The sequence below is a fragment of the Biomphalaria glabrata genome, chromosome 16 (assembly GCF_947242115.1).
Source record: "Biomphalaria glabrata chromosome 16, xgBioGlab47.1, whole genome shotgun sequence".
Classification (NCBI taxonomy): domain Eukaryota; kingdom Metazoa; phylum Mollusca; class Gastropoda; family Planorbidae; genus Biomphalaria; species Biomphalaria glabrata.
The window spans coordinates 27,285,062-27,305,132 of NC_074726.1; the positions used below are offsets into that span (position 1 = coordinate 27,285,062).

The 20,071-nt window shown below is 34.1% G+C and overlaps 1 protein-coding gene across 2 annotated transcripts in view; it reads right to left on the reverse strand.

The window, feature by feature from the left end:
• The window catches only part of LOC106074210 (kalirin-like), a 213,023-nt gene extending 208,868 nt beyond the window's left edge, over positions 1 to 4,155 (reverse strand). For both annotated transcript variants that reach the window (XM_056014173.1, XM_056014172.1), the window contains exons 1-3: positions 3,973 to 4,155; positions 2,114 to 2,188; positions 877 to 991 (exon numbers count right to left, since the gene is read on the reverse strand). In XM_056014173.1, coding sequence (XP_055870148.1) covers positions 877 to 991; positions 2,114 to 2,188; positions 3,973 to 4,039 — 257 coding nt within the window. In that variant the 5' untranslated portion in view covers positions 4,040 to 4,155. The remainder of the gene's footprint in view (positions 1 to 876; positions 992 to 2,113; positions 2,189 to 3,972) is intronic.
• Positions 4,156 to 20,071: the final 15,916 nt, after the last annotated feature.

Consider the following 20,071-nt stretch of genomic DNA (forward strand, 5'->3'; position numbering starts at 1 on the left):
ATAGGGCAGATGATGTAAAGGTCATCTGTTTCTGTGGCCTACGGTTAACAAGGGTGTCATGTGGCCAGCACAACGACCAACCGCCTTTACTTTTCCCTAACTAATGTCAGGATCTTCGGGCGCCTCTGAGTCCACCCAGCTCTAATGGGTACCTGACTTTGGGTTATAGAAGAGATTTAAAGACATATCAATTTCTTATGCCATTCATTTAATCAATAAGATACTACATTTTGTAGCCTCTTTTAAAAGACCCTTGAAATACAGTCAACTCTATTTAATAAAATGACTTATCCTGGACAAATAATGAAGTACCAATGTCAAGTTTTGATTGTACCAGCTAATTATTTGAACTAAAAAAATCATACTACCAAAGAGATACTGATATTTTACATTTTTATAATTCATATAAATAATTTCATTTTGTATTGTATTTTTTTTAAATGCTAAAGTTTTACAAATAAAAAGAAAAGCACACTTTCTATAATCTATACATTATAGTACTTGTTACAGTAAAGAATACCATCGAAATAAATGGAATATATATTGAATGAGATCATAGATTTGTTTGTGGAAGTAGATGTTTATCAGAGTACCAAGATGGTAACAATTTTAAAAGAATTCACCACTGGACGGTAAAAGAATATGCCATACGTAGAGTAGGTTCTGATAATTGTAAATCACAAGAATTCAGAGAAGTGAACGTTATTAATCAGTAATGAAATTAATAATGAAGTTTCAATACATCGACCTTACTTCATAAGGTTAATTTTTTTTTTAATTATATGTTTAATTAATATCTAAACAACCAAACAGATGTTATGCAATTACTTATGTTGAAAGAAATGAAGCTACATGTACTTTTAAAGACTCACTTACCTGGGAACGCTTGCAAGATAGGTCATCAGCCTGCGGAGATCTTCATATTTTAACCTCTCAGGGTGCGTGTGTGAGGGGAAAGTCAATATTGGGCCACCTCTTTTGTCTCTACCACCTGAATGAGAATGTGAATAATTAGATATTTAGTTTTGAAACATGGTAACAGCAAAGGATTTTTTTTATCCACCAACCACTCTAAGTATCCAAGTTACAAAGTCTACACAAAATATCTGATAGAACTGAAGACTGAATACAGTAAAACGTTATTCTCTTGATCTCATTGATTTGACCTTTTAACATTGTGGGAAGCATGATGGTCAAGAGGCCAAGTACGCTTGAACTTGGCTTGGCTACCTATGAAGGGAGCTCAAGGTTCAACAGGTTCAGCAGAGTTGTGTTTACCGAGCTCCTAAAGGCAGCATGGAAAACCATCTACCAGATACCCCCTCACCCCCACTGGTCCACAAATGAGATTGGACCATAGCGCTCTGAGCATGCTATAAACATGAAAGTAGCGCTATATAAAAGTTATAATTTATTTATAATTTATTGTAGCAAAAGACAAAAAATAAATGAAAGGAAAAGTGTAAAGCTTATCTAAGGCCAACAGTTTATGAGGGTTCCCTGAGGCCAGCACAATGACCTCGTTTACTTCCCCAACATATGTCAGACACTTAGAGTTGGGGGTCGTAAAAATCCTGAAGTTCAAAATCCCAGTTTTTTTTTCCTGAGATTCTAACTAAAGAGCCCTTGGTTCAGAAACCCAAGCACTTTACCAGTTACAAAGCCCAGCATTGTAACATGTATAAAATAAAATTAAAAAAAAAAAAAAAAAAATATTCTGCCCAATGTGTTAACTAAAAATGATGAAGGTTGACTTAGAAGCTGAGATATGGATCCAACAAAATTTCAGCATTACTTCTAACCCTTGGGTAGCAACACCAAAACTGCCACTTGGATTTTTTTTTTAAGGGGATACCACTGGAAACTAAAAATCTCTCTTTAATATCATTATTTTATTACCATGATTTATAGAATTATTGGGTTGAAAGGTATTCTACATATCTGTGAAATGAATCGCTATTTTTAGACAAAAATTAACTAGTAGTCATTTGTGAATATCACGGATAAACTACTAATTAGGTAAATATTTATAACCTGAATTCACAAAAAAAATGGGGGCCTTCATATTTTATTAGTTCCAAATAAACAGTTTGCTATCAGCACCTAAACTAACCTGAAAGGTAGGCTACTCTTTCTCGCAGAACATGAACAATATCAGCAGCCTTGAGTCCATCATTTCTACGACCCCCTAGAAACATCCAATAGAAAGTCAGATTAGAAAAAGTCATAATTATTAAACTAAACAATTTCTTTTCAATTTTCAAAATAAAGTAAGTCTAGGTGGAAGTATTTATTAACCCAAAATTAGTGCAAGGTATTTATATTTAATAAAGGTTTACAAAGTGTGATTCTCTATCTGTTCATATTTATTCCAGAAGAAGTGTTATTACAAAATAATGTTTTCTTTTTTTTTATTTTAGGGATTGATGATTACCTTATAAAATTCTATAAAAACCTATGACAAGATTTTTCATGTAACTAACGTCTATTTCCACAAATAAATGCTAGGTACTCGTCTGACCTGGATTCTAGATTATGTGTATATATTTACTAAATTCAAACTTTTGTTAGCTTAGTGTCACCCTAGATAACACAAAACAACAATAAACGATACTAACACGCAGGCTGGGTACATGAGTCTATTTATTAACACACTCTTTGACTTAATTAGTATATTGCACAACATTATTTAACCCCCCATGCCAAGGGAAATAGTTCTAAACAATAATAACATACACATTTATAACTTGTGCTTCCTAAATTCTATAATTCTTTTGCTTGGTCTTGTGAAATGCTGCACTTAATCTTCAGAATCAAAGTCAATGCAATTTATATAGCATAAGTATTGTTCCATTCTTAGACATGGAATCAAATTGATAACTTGGCGCTAAAGTTGCACAAAGCATGATCATTGCTCTTTTTAATTTCAGTTAAACCATATATGACATTCAAGGTTATATCCCCTTTGCAGCTTTGTAGATAAAGACTGTGACTGTAACTTAGGTTAGTATCTTTCTCTTTTTTTTCTATAGTTTTCAGCTTTATAGAGATTACCTGATGTTAAGCAACATTTTATTGACCCTAATAATGGTGAATGAAATTCTTATATTTTTTCATAATTTATATTTAAAAAGTCATGTAATTAATATTATTTAATCTTAGAGATTTTAAGTGATAAAAATTAAGGATATTTGTGCAAAGTGTCTTCCTAACACAGTTACTTATGGGTTTTTTTTACAGGCAGAAATCTGTTGTATGTTTCTATTGCATTTTATTATATACAGTTGGGATTGTACAAACTTTAAAAAGCAAAAAAAAAAAAAAAAAAAAAAATGGTCTTTAGAATCCAGAGGTAGAGATCTAAATAATTAGTAAATTCTAAATCTAGCCTTATAAAGTGTATTTAGAATAATTTAGATCTAGTAACTAGAGCAGACTGCAGAGAATATAGATAGAATCTAGAGTCTAGCAGAATTTAGTTTAAGACAAGACAAGGTAGATCTGTATTAACTATATAGATCTAGATATCTAGATCTAGATGAGGATCATATTAATAAAAAGATCTCTAGATCTGATCTAGATTATAAGTTTGTATAAGGATATATTTAATAACATTATTAGCCTAAGTAGGGGAGATAACTTTATGAAATTTTTTCATTTCTAAAGATCTATTCAGTATTCTAGTTTAAAATTTACTTGATTTCTTTGTCCAAGTTTAAAATTTAATTCTTCATTTCAAAGTCAAAATGTAAAACACATACTCTTAGACTCTACGTCTTTAAGGAAGAGCATGTCATAAATTAAAGGATGTATCTATGAAACCATGTTCGCTGAAGCATGGCACAGTTCTCTGATGGCCAGAGCCAGAACTGATGGAACAGTGAGTCTTGGACTCGGATGCCAGTACAGCTACTCAACTCACTGCCAGACGAGAGATGAGCACTTGCTATAATAAATAAAACGAATTATTACCTGGTCTATAATAATATTCCACGTCTTTTTCTGCTCCGCCTTCTGCTCCTTGTTCTCCTGAACTCATGTTTTAATTTTTTTCATGTCTAAAGCGCTATCACAGAACTACCGATAAGTAAGCGTCGTCTGTTCTCAATCCTTACTGTCGGCCATTGTAATAACAAGACTTCGGATACCTTCGGCAATCTCCGCTCCTACCGGATGTTGATTAGGTTTGTCTGCTACTAATGTTTAAAAGACGTAAAGCGTGCACTAAATACATTTGTACTCAACAAAAATACGACAAAAGAGATGAAAGAGAATCTGATTTAAGTTTTTTTTTTAAATATCGCAGATTTTAAATAAATTTCATAGAACTAAAGTTGTTTTTATTAACATGTGCATCTATTTTTAATCATTTGTTAGTAAAGTACAGATCTATATAGCAGGTTGGGGTGACTCAGCCCGCTAGAGGGAGTTTTTAATCTAGCAGGAGCGGCTAAAAAAAAAAAAAAAAGGAGTAGTCCACGGATGCGCGTGCGATTGAGATTTGATTTTTCCCCATTAATTAAATACATGTTTAAAAACGAATTAATGATTAGTTGTCGTTTTTTTCTTGTTTCATTTTTTAAATTTAAATCTTTAAATAAAGTTATATCTTGATCTAAGAGCGAAAAAAAAGTGCCATATTTTTACTATGGTAGGCCTACTTTATTGAGTGTTGTGTAATTCTACTTGTTAATTATATTGTTTTCATATTTCCTCTCCCCCTGCCCTTTAAACAAAATACAATTGGCTACTAATATTATTTTCTTAATGAAAATATAGGCCTAATTATAGGGACTTATTTTCAAACTGAGAACTATAGGTTTCTAGTTTTAGATCTAGATTAAAAAATATACCTGAAAGTCTAGGTCTAGATATAGGTGTAGGCCTAATAAAATAGTGCTTCAAATGACTTCATACAGATATTCTTGACAATTATAAAAAGTGTGTATTAATTTCTTTAGTAGACGACAGGCGCAGAAGACTTATGTAACTTAAATAAGCCCCCTCGGAGTCATCAGATTTACCTGTATTTCAGGTGTGGAATAAAAGTGAAGGTCGCAACTGGTATTACGTATTTCATGTGAAACACTGCGCTCATCCTTAATCCTCGGAATAGAAGACATAAGTCATTTTTAGCGGCCCCCGAAAGGGGAAAAGACGCTATTAGTTGTGTGTGGTCTGTCCATCCATTAGTCCGTCCCGTTTAGATATCGTAATTTAAAACAAAATAGTGAAAATCCGACATCATAATGTTTTAGATCAGCGATGCCCAACCTAATTCGAAGTGCGGGCCATTTTAATTTCCGTCACTCGTGTAACGGGTCACATGATCGAAAAGTTACAAAAACTAAATTGATCTGAAACATTTTTTTTTTTTTTAGAAACCTGTGGATCTAGTACTTACATTAATTAATGCGATGTCTGAAAGTTATCTCTTTTTTTTAAACGTCGGAAAAGTGCTTCATTTCTGTACTTACAAATTGAGATTGAATTAGCTTTATCAACGACTCATTTTCTTGTCTCTAATTTTAGCTAAATATTCCATATCCTCAATGTCTATGCGTATTTTTTTTTTAATTTGTGCTCAAAACCAAGAATGGCGTCATATTTGTATTATAGTTCCGTTTATTTGTTGTTCATTTTCTTTACAAATAAAATATTTTGGCTAAACAAGACTTATTATCATTCTGAGTCCACTTGAAGTTTCTTCGGCTCCCTCATTTCCTAAACGTGCAAGTGTCAAAGGTCATAGGACCAATCCATCAGTGCCCTAACGTAGGTAAGATACATTTTAAAACCTTTTTTTTTTCCTCTGGAAAAATAATGGGGGTCTACACTTTGTGCCAAAGTGTCGGCGGGCCGGATTTGGCCCGCGGGCCGTATTTTGGGCATCACTGATTTAGACCATTCAAAATTCTGATGGAACGGCTACTTTTTAATTTTATTTTCTGAAAGCGAAAAGTCTAATTTTCAAAATCAAGTATGCAAGCAGTTTTTTTTTTCATAAAAATACACCATTTTTACAACTATTCACATATTAATAGTAACAAACACTGGTGGCTTTTTAGTAAGGGAGATGACAATTCAACATATTTGAACACATTTATGCAAACTGTTTTAGATTTTTTGTAAAAAAAATATTTCTACATTTGTATTGCTAAGTTTAGTAAGTTCTGTCATACTAATTTATACAATTACAAAAAAAATGTTTACTTTTTTTAAAGAGAAAAATCTATTTATTATGCATATAAGCGGAACATAATTTAAAACAACAATTAATAAGTAGTTTTTCATATTATCGCTCGCGTGAACTGTCCACCACTGCTGTTGAACCTACAACTAAAGGAATATTTTATCATATACAGCACTTTTATCATATGCCTCATGCTAGAATAACAAAGGACTTTGCATCCAGTATTTTTAATCAGAAGGAAACTATAGTTAGCTGAAACCAGATATTCAACAATAAAAGTGAGTGTCTAGCCATTATGTAGGCTATCTGAGGATTCAACCAGGATCTACTGTTAGCAACCGTGTTCACTCATATAATGCACCAATATCTTGCCTCAACACAAGGAAAATGGTCGATAAACTCGTTGGAGTGTATCGATTTTGAAGTGATAACATTTCCATGAAATCTGAATGTTTTCGCGGACAATTTCTCAAAGTGAATATTTAAACAATATAAACAATTATTTCAAGCATATTATGTTGAGCTGTTGTCAATTTGTATGTGTGTGAAGAGGAAAAGCTCATTTTTTTTTAGACAGGGAGGTAACCTTGTTTATTGTTTATCAAGGGAAAGTAAGCGTACGCAATACTAAAAAATAAAAGTTTTAGCAAAGTAAAATACATTTGAGTAAATATGTATCAATATATTTAATTTTTTATTTTAATTTGTTAAATTTTGTTTTAAAAATAATAACAATAGAACATAATTTAATTGTTTCTATTATTATTTTGGCTTAATTGTTATCGTATGTTAACTTTATAAAGTGAAAACAAAACACAACTATTATATTATATATTAAACAATTTATCAAAACATCTCTGAATAAAACGCATCGATTTTAACAAGAAATTTTTGGACGCGCTGTAGCGTTAAATGAATATCTATTGAGTTATAGTGGAACCACCTCCTTGTTATAGCCGTTTTCAGACGTTACATTTTCAAAATACGAAAAACATGCATATATGTAACCCTGCCGGACCAAGTAAAACAAAGGACGTCTGGGCCACGAGGCCTTCATCAGCTACAAAACAAACAAAAAATAGAAAACAATTAACACAAAATAGTCTTAAGTTAACTTATCTGTCCGATGTTGTTCTCTATCGAGGCAGAAAAGAAATGAGCTACGCTGGTGTAAAAGCGCGGGAAAACGGAAGGGGGCGGAGATGTCAGGCAAAGATGAATGGGAAAAGGGGTACCGTAGTGTTAGTGCCCATCGCGTATTAAATAAAAGTGTGCTGGTTGTTGATCCCGTTAGGTTGGAGGGTGCCTGACATGTAAATAAGTTTGTTTTCGATCTGCAGACGGGTGTTTTTGTCGTTGCATTGTTGTATAGCAGTGACGAGGAGGTCGGTGGTACCCCTATGATGTGTGTTATTAAAATGGATAGAGACGGGCTTAGTGGCAAAGTTACGGATGTCTCTAAGGTGTTCTTGGAGTCGTGTTTTTAAGGTCCTGCCTGTGTTTCCAATATAAACCATCTGACACCTTGAGCATATTATAGCATATATGACTCCTCTACTATTACAGTTAAATTTGCCACTGATCTTGATGGTCATTTTAGGACAGGTGACGGTGGGGGTGGCGAGTGTGTGTTTGCAGGTCTGACAATTACGTCGCTTGCATGGCCAAGTGCCAGGTTCACTTGAAATGTTGTGGAGTTTAGTGTGTACTAATATGTCTTGTAGGTTTTGGTCTCGCCTGAATACTACAAGAGGTGGGGATGAAAAGACGTCGCGAGTATGTTCATCGGCTTGGAGAATGTTCAGGTTTTTGAGAAAGATGTTTTTGGCTTTCACATTGTGAGGGTGGTAGGTTAATATCAATTTGGGCCTCTCATCATTGCTAGATATCGTTTTTTTCTTGAAAGCTTGTTTTCTTTTAAGATTCTCCACTCGCGATAAGGCTTTGTCTAAAATAGCTTGAGGGTAGCCACGACGCAAGAAAAACTCTATCATTTCAGTTGCTTTTTCCGTGAAGTCATTGTCATCTTGGAAAAGGCGGCGGATACGTAGAAGTTGGGAGTAGGGGATAGAATCTTTACAGGATGGTGGATGGGATGACGAGTATAGAAGATAGCTATGGCTGTCAGTGTCTTTGTAATGGCAGGATGTAGACAGAGAATTTTGGGTTATGTTTTTTCTATGTCTAAGAAGTTCACTCTAGTTCTGGAAATGGTGTAAGTGAAACGAATGGCGGGATTGAAGTTGTTAGTGAACTCAATAAATTTGATAAGTTCATTCTCTGTCAGAGATGTTATGCCTAGGCCATCATCAATGTATCTCCTATAAAATTCGGGCATGGGGCCCGTGTAGGATGAACAAATGTTGAGTTCTAAGAAGCCCATAAATAGGCAAGCATAAGATGGACCGAATGCCGTACCCATAGCTACTCCGCTGATTTGGTCGAAAAATTGCTCATTAAACTCGAAGGAGTTGAGAGTTAGTACAAGCTCCGTAAGGCGAACTAGAATGTCAGTGGATATAGATTTGTGTTTGTTTTCTGGTATATCAAAAAAGTAACGGATGGCTTTAAGGCCGTCAGCATGTGGAATGGAAGTGTAAAGGGAGCTGACATCTAGGAGGAAGAGTAGGTATTCTTTGTCAGGTTGTAGTATGACTTTTGCTAGTGTTAACAGGGCGTGGTTGGTATCTTTAATGAACGTAGGTCACTTTTCGACTATAGGTTGAAAGATTGTGTCCAGAAAGCGGGAGATAAGTTCAGTGGGGCAGGAACAAGCGGAGACAATGGGTCTGCCGGGGTTGTTAAGTTTGTGAATCTTAGGTAAGAGGTAGAAATATGGTTTTCCTAATTCGCTATCATGGAGTCGTAGTTTGTGGGCCGATCGTGGAAGTAGGTTATCAGCAATAATTTTATCTATTTCAACCTTAACTTTTTTATTATTAGAGATGGTTCCGTCAGTTTTTCTCGGTGCATAAAAATTGGTGTCGCTGAGCTGGTTAAGGGCCATCCGTTACTCCTCGTCACTGCTATACAACAATGCAACGACAAAAACAGCCGTCTGCAGATCGAAAACAAACTTATTTACATGTCAGGCACCCTCCAACCTAACGGGATCAACAACCAGCACACTTTTATTTAATACGCGATGGGCACTAACACTACGGTACCCCTTTTCCCATTCATCTTTGCCTGACATCTCCGCCCCCTTCCGTTTTCCCGCGCTTTTACACCAGCGTAGCTCATTTCTTTTCTGCCTCGATAGAGAACAACATCGGACAGATAAGTTAACTTAAGACTATTTTGTGTTAATTGTTTTCTATTTTTTGTTTGTTTTGTAGCTGATGAAGGCCTCGTGGCCCAAACGTCCTTTGTTTTACTTGGTCCGGCAGGGTTACATATATGCATGTTTTTCGTATTTTCTATACAGTCGTTTACCCCTGCAGCAGTAAATCTTTGTTACATTTTCAAAAACACAATAAAGAGCAATAAAACACTCATACAAGACAAAATAGAAAGGAGAATAGGCTTACTAGTCAAAGGAACGCATGCTGCAGTCTAATCAACAAACATATCGAAAGTGCTGGAATATAGGTCTTTGTTTCTTGTTTTTCATAAGAAAAGTGTTGTTGTTTTTTTTACATATATTTATATATATTACCATTAGTATCAAATAATATGTGTTATTCTATAGAAATAAAATCTCTCTTTTTTTTTTTAAAGCCCAATAAAGAGGCCAATAGCCCCAAAAAGAGACAAAGACAAGAGGCAAAAGCCCAAGGATTCCTAGAATATAAACAGCTCGACAACTGACTTCAAAAGCTAAAAAGCTGAGCTATCCTAAAAAAAAAAAAAAAAAGGAATATTTTATTACTTTTTTTTAAGGAAATGTGTTTTTTTTTTTTTTTTTTAAGGCTTTGAATAATAGATTGATCCTTTACAAACCAATTTGATCAATTAGAAAATCATTATAAGATATCAACTACGCCAGGCTCTCATCTAACTTCACTTTTATCTATCATTGGTCTTCTGGACCGTTGGGGCACCACACACAAGATCTGTCAACCTTCTTTCCCCATTCTTCTCTGTCATTTGTCTTTGATAGAATTTCATTCTGGTATTCTTTCTGGGTGGATCGCTTCGGAGGCCGATTTTGAGTTTGTGTTTCCACACAAACTGTCTCTGTAACCTTGTAATTATTATTATTATGTGAAAAACGAACTAATATTCATTCTCTGGCCCAACCAGGGTCGAGTTTCGTTTAAGAGAAACAAAATTCATTGTAGTCCCTTTATCAGTTTCCACTGAGGAATTTTCTGGTGATCGTTGCAGGTCTGCAGCAGTAACGACAGGTAACGAGAATGTTCCTAGGAATGTTAAGGGCCTCGAAGGTATCTGTGAGGTCAGTTTTTCGCTATTAGTTGTGTGTGGTCTGTCCATCCATTAGTCCGTCCCGTTTAGATATCGTAATTTAAAACAAAATAGTGAAAATCCGACATCATAATGTTTTAGATCAGCGATGCCCAACCTAATTCGAAGTGCGGGCCATTTTAATTTCCGTCACTCGTGTCACGGGTCACATGATCGAAAAGTTACAAAAACTAAATTGATCTGAAACATTTATTTTTTTTTAGAAACCTGTGGATCTAGTACTTACATTAATTAATGCGATATCTGAAAGTTATCTCTTTTTTTTTAAACGTCGGAAAAGTGCTTCATTTCTCTACTTACAAATTGAGATTGAATTAGCTTTATCAACGACTCATTTTCTTGTCTCTAATTTTAGCTAAATATTCCATATCCTCAATGTCTATGCGTATTTTTTTTTAAATTTGTGCTCAAAACCAAGAATGGCGTCATATTTGTATTATAGTTCCGTTTATTTGTTGTTCATTTTCTTTACAAATAAAATATTTTGGCTAAACAAGACTTATTATCATTCTGAGTCCACTTGAAGTTTCTTCGGCTCCCTCATTTCCTAAACGTGCAAGTGTCAAAGGTCATAGGACCAATTCATCAGTGCCCTAACGTAGGTAAGATACATTTTAAAACCTTTTTTTTTTTCTGGAAAAATAATGGGGGTCTACACTTTGTGCCAACGTGTCGGCGGGCCGGATAGAACCACTTCGCGGGCCGGATTTGGCCCGCGGGCCGTATTTTGGGCATCACTGATTTAGACCATTCAAAATTCTGATGGAACGGCTACTTTTTAATTTTATTTTCTGAAAGCGAAAAGTCTAATTTTCAAAATCAAGTATGCAAGCAGTTTTTTTTTCATAAAAATACACCATTTTTACAACTATTCACATATTAATAGTAACAAACACTGGTGGCTTTTTAGTAAGGGAGATGACAATTCAACATATTTGAACACATTTATGCAAACTATTTTTAGATTTTTTGTAAAAAAAAATATTTCTACATTTGTATTGCTAAGTTTAGTAAGTTCTGTCATACTAATTTATACAATTACAAAAAATTTTTTTTACTTTTTTTAAAGAGAAAAATCTATTTATTATGCATATAAGCGGAACATAATTTAAAACAACAATTAATAAGTAGTTTTTCATATTATCGCTCGCGTGAACTGACCACCACGGCTGTTAAACCCATAACTAAAGGAATATTTTATCATATATAGCACTATTATCATATGTCTCATGCTAGAATAACAAAGGACTTTGCATCCAGTATTTTTAATCAGAAGGAAACTATAGTTAGCTGAAACCAGATATTCAACAATAAAAGTGAGTGTCTAGCCATTATGTAGGCTATCTGAGGATTCAACCAGGATCTACTGTTAGCAACCGTGTTCACTCATATAATGCACCAATATCTTGCCTCAACACAAGGAAAATGGTCGATAAACTCGTTGGAGTGTATCGATTTTGAAGTGATAACATTTCCATGAAATCTGAATGTTTTCGCGGACAATTTCTCAAAGTGAATATTTAAACAATATAAACAATTATTTTCAAGCATATTATGTTGAGCTGTTGTCAATTTGTATGTGTGTGAAGAGGAAAAGCTCATTTTTTTTTTAGACAGGGAGGTAACCTTGTTTATTGTTTATCGTTTATCAAGGGAAAGTAAGCGTACGCAATTTTAAAAAATATTAGTTTTAGCAAAGTAAAATACATTTGAGTAAATATGTATCAATATATTTAATTTTTTATTTTAATTTGTTAAATTTTGTTTTAAAAATAATAACAATAGAACATAATTTAATTGTTTCTATTATTATTTTGGCTTAATTGTTATTGTATGTTAACTTTATAAAGTGAAAACAAAACACAACTATTATATTATATATTAAACAATTTATCAAAACAATTTTGAACTGACAACATCGATTTTAACTAGAAATTTTTGGACGCGCTGTAGCGTTAAATGAATATCTATTGAGTTATAGTGGAACCACCTCCTTGTTATAGCCGTTTTCAGACGTTACATTTTCAAAAACACAATAAAGAGCAATAAAACACTCATACAAGACAAAATAGAAAGGAGAATAGGCTTACTAGTCAAAGGAACGCATGCTGCAGTCTAATCAACAAACATATCGAAAGTGCTGGAATATAGGTCTTTGTTTCTTGTTTTTCATAAGAAAAGTGTTGTTGTTTTTTTTACATATATTTATATATATTACCATTAGTATCAAATAATATGTGTTATTCTATAGAAATAAAATCTCTCTTTTTTTTTTAAAGCCCAATAAAGAGGCCAATAGCCCCAAAAAGAGACAAAGACAAGAGGCAAAAGCCCAAGGATTCCTAGGATATAAACAGCTCGACAACTGACTTCAAAAGCTAAAAAGCTGAGCTATCCTAAAAAAAAAAAAAAAGGAATATTTTATTACTTTTTTTTACGGAAATGTGTTTTTTTTTTTTTTTTTAAGGCTTTGAATAAGAGATTGATCCTTTACAAACCAATTTGATCAATTAGAAAATCATTATAAGATATCAACTACGCCAGGCTCTCATCTAACTTCACTTTTATCTATCATTGGTCTTCTGGACCGTTGGGGCACCACACACAAGATCTGTCAACCTTCTTTCCCCATTCTTCTCTGTCATTTGTCTTTGATAGAATTTCATTCTGGTATTCTTTCTGGGTGGATCGCTTCGGAGGCCGATTTTGAGTTTGTGTTTCCACACAAACTGTCTCTGTAACCTTGTAATTATTATTATTATTGTGAAAAACGAACTAATATTCATTCTCTGGCCCAACCAGGGTCGAGTTTCGTTTAAGAGAAACAAAGTTCATTGTAGTCCCTTTATCAGTTTCCACTGAGGAATTTTCTGGTGATCGTTGCAGGTCTGCAGCAGTAACGACAGGTAACGAGAATGTTCCTAGGAATGTTAAGGGCCTCGAAGGTATCTGTGAGGTCAGTTTTTCGCTATTAGTTGTGTGTGGTCTGTCCATCCATTAGTCCGTCCCGTTTAGATATCGTAATTTAAAACAAAATAGTGAAAATCCGACATCATAATGTTTTAGATCAGCGATGCCCAACCTAATTCGAAGTGCGGGCCATTTTAATTTCCGTCACTCGTGTCACGGGTCACATGATCGAAAAGTTACAAAAACTAAATTGATCTGAAACATTTATTTTTTTTTAGAAACCTGTGGATCTAGTACTTACATTAATTAATGCGATATCTGAAAGTTATCTCTTTTTTTTTAAACGTCGGAAAAGTGCTTCATTTCTCTACTTACAAATTGAGATTGAATTAGCTTTATCAACGACTCATTTTCTTGTCTCTAATTTTAGCTAAATATTCCATATCCTCAATGTCTATGCGTATTTTTTTTTAAATTTGTGCTCAAAACCAAGAATGGCGTCATATTTGTATTATAGTTCCGTTTATTTGTTGTTCATTTTCTTTACAAATAAAATATTTTGGCTAAACAAGACTTATTATCATTCTGAGTCCACTTGAAGTTTCTTCGGCTCCCTCATTTCCTAAACGTGCAAGTGTCAAAGGTCATAGGACCAATTCATCAGTGCCCTAACGTAGGTAAGATACATTTTAAAACCTTTTTTTTTTTCTGGAAAAATAATGGGGGTCTACACTTTGTGCCAACGTGTCGGCGGGCCGGATAGAACCACTTCGCGGGCCGGATTTGGCCCGCGGGCCGTATTTTGGGCATCACTGATTTAGACCATTCAAAATTCTGATGGAACGGCTACTTTTTAATTTTATTTTCTGAAAGCGAAAAGTCTAATTTTCAAAATCAAGTATGCAAGCAGTTTTTTTTTCATAAAAATACACCATTTTTACAACTATTCACATATTAATAGTAACAAACACTGGTGGCTTTTTAGTAAGGGAGATGACAATTCAACATATTTGAACACATTTATGCAAACTATTTTTAGATTTTTTGTAAAAAAAAATATTTCTACATTTGTATTGCTAAGTTTAGTAAGTTCTGTCATACTAATTTATACAATTACAAAAAAATTTTTTTACTTTTTTTAAAGAGAAAAATCTATTTATTATGCATATAAGCGGAACATAATTTAAAACAACAATTAATAAGTAGTTTTTCATATTATCGCTCGCGTGAACTGACCACCACGGCTGTTAAACCCATAACTAAAGGAATATTTTATCATATATAGCACTATTATCATATGTCTCATGCTAGAATAACAAAGGACTTTGCATCCAGTATTTTTAATCAGAAGGAAACTATAGTTAGCTGAAACCAGATATTCAACAATAAAAGTGAGTGTCTAGCCATTATGTAGGCTATCTGAGGATTCAACCAGGATCTACTGTTAGCAACCGTGTTCACTCATATAATGCACCAATATCTTGCCTCAACACAAGGAAAATGGTCGATAAACTCGTTGGAGTGTATCGATTTTGAAGTGATAACATTTCCATGAAATCTGAATGTTTTCGCGGACAATTTCTCAAAGTGAATATTTAAACAATATAAACAATTATTTTCAAGCATATTATGTTGAGCTGTTGTCAATTTGTATGTGTGTGAAGAGGAAAAGCTCATTTTTTTTTTTAGACAGGGAGGTAATCGCTATTAGTTGTGTGTGGTCTGTCCATCCATTAGTCCGTCCCGTTTAGATATCGTAATTTAAAACAAAATAGTGAAAATCCGACATCATAATGTTTTAGATCAGCGATGCCCAACCTAATTCGAAGTGCGGGCCATTTTAATTTCCGTCACTCGTGTCACGGGTCACATGATCGAAAAGTTACAAAAACTAAATTGATCTGAAACATTTATTTTTTTTTAGAAACCTGTGGATCTAGTACTTACATTAATTAATGCGATATCTGAAAGTTATCTCTTTTTTTTTAAACGTCGGAAAAGTGCTTCATTTCTCTACTTACAAATTGAGATTGAATTAGCTTTATCAACGACTCATTTTCTTGTCTCTAATTTTAGCTAAATATTCCATATCCTCAATGTCTATGCGTATTTTTTTTTTAATTTGTGCTCAAAACCAAGAATGGCGTCATATTTGTATTATAGTTCCGTTTATTTGTTGTTCATTTTCTTTACAAATAAAATATTTTGGCTAAACAAGACTTATTATCATTCTGAGTCCACTTGAAGTTTCTTCGGCTCCCTCATTTCCTAAACGTGCAAGTGTCAAAGGTCATAGGACCAATTCATCAGTGCCCTAACGTAGGTAAGATACATTTTAAAACCTTTTTTTTTTTCTGGAAAAATAATGGGGGTCTACACTTTGTGCCAACGTGTCGGCGGGCCGGATAGAACCACTTCGCGGGCCGGATTTGGCCCGCGGGCCGTATTTTGGGCATCACTGATTTAGACCATTCAAAATTCTGATGGAACGGCTACTTTTTAATTTTATTTTCTGAAAGCGAAAAGTCTAATTTTCAAAATCAAGTATGCAAGCAGTTTTTTTTTCATAAAAATACACCATTTTTACAACTATTCACATATTAATAGTAACAAACACTGGTGGCTTTTTAGTAAGGGAGATGACAATTCAACATATTTGAACACATTTATGCAAACTATTTTTAGATTTTTTGTAAAAAAAAATATTTCTACATTTGTATTGCTAAGTTTAGTAAGTTCTGTCATACTAATTTATACAATTACAAAAAAATTTTTTTACTTTTTTTAAAGAGAAAAATCTATTTATTATGCATATAAGCGGAACATAATTTAAAACAACAATTAATAAGTAGTTTTTCATATTATCGCTCGCGTGAACTGACCACCACGGCTGTTAAACCCATAACTAAAGGAATATTTTATCATATATAGCACTATTATCATATGTCTCATGCTAGAATAACAAAGGACTTTGCATCCAGTATTTTTAATCAGAAGGAAACTATAGTTAGCTGAAACCAGATATTCAACAATAAAAGTGAGTGTCTAGCCATTATGTAGGCTATCTGAGGATTCAACCAGGATCTACTGTTAGCAACCGTGTTCACTCATATAATGCACCAATATCTTGCCTCAACACAAGGAAAATGGTCGATAAACTCGTTGGAGTGTATCGATTTTGAAGTGATAACATTTCCATGAAATCTGAATGTTTTCGCGGACAATTTCTCAAAGTGAATATTTAAACAATATAAACAATTATTTTCAAGCATATTATGTTGAGCTGTTGTCAATTTGTATGTGTGTGAAGAGGAAAAGCTCATTTTTTTTTTTAGACAGGGAGGTAACCTTGCTTATTGTTTATCGTTTATCAAGGGAAAGTAAGCGTACGCAATTTTAAAAAATATTAGTTTTAGCAAAGTAAAATACATTTGAGTAAATATGTATCAATATATTTAATTTTTTATTTTAATTTGTTAAATTTTGTTTTAAAAATAATAACAATAGAACATAATTTAATTGTTTCTATTATTATTTTGGCTTAATTGTTATCGTATGTTAACTTTATAAAGTGAAAACAAAACACAACTATTATATTATATATTAAACAATTTATCAAAACATTTTTGAATAAACAATACCTGTTTTAACAAGAAATATTTGGACGCGCTGTAGCGTTAAATGAATATCTGTTGAGTTATAGTGGAACCACCTCCTTGTTATAGCCGTTTTCAGACGTTACATTTTCAAAAACACAATAAAGAGCAATAAAACACTCATACAAGACAAAATAGAAAGGAGAATAGGCTTACTAGTCAAAGGAACGCATGCTGCAGTCTAATCAACAAACATATCGAAAGTGCTGGAATATAGGTCTTTGTTTCTTGTTTTTCATAAGAAAAGTGTTGTTTTTTTTACATATATTTATATATATTACTATTAGTATCAAATAATATGTGTTATTCTATAGAAATAAAATCTTTCTTTTTTTTTTTTTTAAAGCCCAAATAAAGAGGCCAATAGCCCCAAAAAGAGACAAAGAAAAGAGGCAAAAGCCCAAGGATTCCTAGGATATAAACAGCTCGACAACTGACTTCAAAAGCTAAAAAGCTGAGCTATCCTAAAAAAAAAAAAAAGGAATATTTTATTACTTTTTTTTACGGAAATGTGTGTTTTTTTTTTTGTTTTTTTTTTTTTTAATAGGCTTTGAATAAGAGATTGATCCTTTACAAACCAATTTGATCAATTAGAAAATCATTATAAGATATCAACTACGCCAGGCTCTCATCTAACTTCACTTTCATCTATCATTGGTCTGCTGGACCGTTGGGGCACCACACACAAGATCTGTCAACCTTCTTTCCCCATTCTTCTCTGTCATTTGTCTTTAATAGAATTTTATTCTGGTATTCTTTAAGGGTGGATCGCTTCGGAGGCCGATTTTGAGTTTGTGTTTCCACACAAACTGTCTCTGTAACCTTGTAATTATTATTATTATGTGAAAAACGAACTAATATTCATTCTCTGGCGCTGCAAGGGTCGAGTTTCGTTAAAGAGAAACAAAATTCATTGTAGTCCCTTTATCAGTTTCCACTGAGGAATTTTCTGGTGATCGCGGCAGGTCTGCAGCAGTACCGCCCTCTGACAGGCGACGAGAATGTTCCTAGGAATGTTAAGGGCCTCGAAGGTATCTGTGAGGTCAGTTGTTATTATCCCCTCGGTTGATATGACAATGGGGTATGTTGTTGTTTTAGATAACTTCCATAAACGCTTAATCTCCAAGCCTAGGTTCCCATAGTTTCTTTGTTTATCTATGTCAGTTTTTCTTAAATTATGAGACAGTGGTACGGTGATGTCAATAATGGTAGTGTTTTTTTTTTTTCCTTTTTTATCAATGAACAGCAGATCAGGGTGATTCATATCTACCGTTTTGTCGGTCAAAATAGGCCTATTTATATCCCAGTACAGTGTTGGGTGGGTTTTCTAGCTCGTGCTTTAGGGGTAGACATAAGTTCCTCTAACTCTCAGGCTCCCCACTTCAACAGTGTTAACCAAACCAAAGAGTAATGGCCTTTAGAACTATGGCTTACTGAACCTCGAATATATTTCACCCAAAATGAACAACAATTGTTCAAGTGAACAATATAATACAACGATAACTTGACTTATATCAGTTGAATAACAAAAGTGTAAATGCAACAAATCTAATGAAGAAATAATGTAACATGACATGATAGATGAATACGGGTTTGGTAACTAGTATTATTCATGGTCAAATACAAACAAGCAACTTATTCAAAATAACATAGCACACCTTAATCTCAGTGTCTTAACTCGATCAGGGGCCGCGAAGCCCACAACCTAAAACCATGGAGGCAAGAACCAAACCATACTGTTAAGAGAGACTACTGTGGGCTGTTAAGAGAGACTACTGTGGGCTGTTAAGAGAGACCATTGTGGGCTGTTGAGACTACTGTGGGCTGTTAAGAGAGACTATTGTGGACTGTTAAGAGAGACTACTGTGGGCTGTTAAGAGAGACCATTGTTGGCTGTTAAGAGAGACTACTGTGGGCTGTTAAGAGAGACTATTGTGGGCTTTCTTACGCCCAAGTAAAAAGAAAACAGTTTACAATAAGGAAGAGTTTTGTTCGCTTCGCCTACAGATGCATGATAAATAGATCATCGTTAGTGCACAGGCCAGCAGAAAGTGGATGAACAATTGTTGTGGGATAATCTAATCTAAACCCCAAAGTTAATAACGAGCGCCGCTCAAAACACTGTAATACTGTCGACTTCTCAATGTCCCACGAACTCTAGTTCAACTGCTAAAAAATAATTTCTGGCTCACTTCATCTCACTGATCCCTTCTCTGGGTCGTCAAAAAATAATGGCGTGGCGTTCGTTCTGGCCTCGGGGTCGCCAAAATAATGTTTTGGGCTAATGTAATCTGACTTCGACTATGTATCAATTATTACTTAACATTAGCCACAGAACATTACAGTTGAATATAGTTAATAACAACATTCAGTTCTATAAAATGATACTTTATTAAGCACTGGGAAATCCGTCCAGTCTTCCTAAAACGTCGCTATATCTAATTACTATTCAACTACTATTCAAAATACAACCTACTTCTAACATAACGCCATGTTGGTCTCTCGTTCGCCTAAGTCTCCTACGTCATGAGTCTGTCTTACTACGTCACTACTTTTACCGTCGCTAAAACTATACACAATATATTTAACTAACAAAACTAACCTACTCTCTAAACTAGTACATTACACAATTGAGCAGCGGTTCTCAACCTTTTATGCTCGGCGACCCCTTTTTACAATCCCCCACTTATCCGCGACCCCCCCCCCCCTGCACACACACACACAGCAATAGAAGAATAGACAATAACAATCCATCTTTTCAATGGTCTTTGGCGACCCCTGACAAATCGCCAAGGGGGTCGCGACCCACAGGTTGAGAACCCCTGCAATAGAGGTTTCTGTTGGGGTTTGTTATAAAGAACTGCCTATAATGACTACTTCCTGT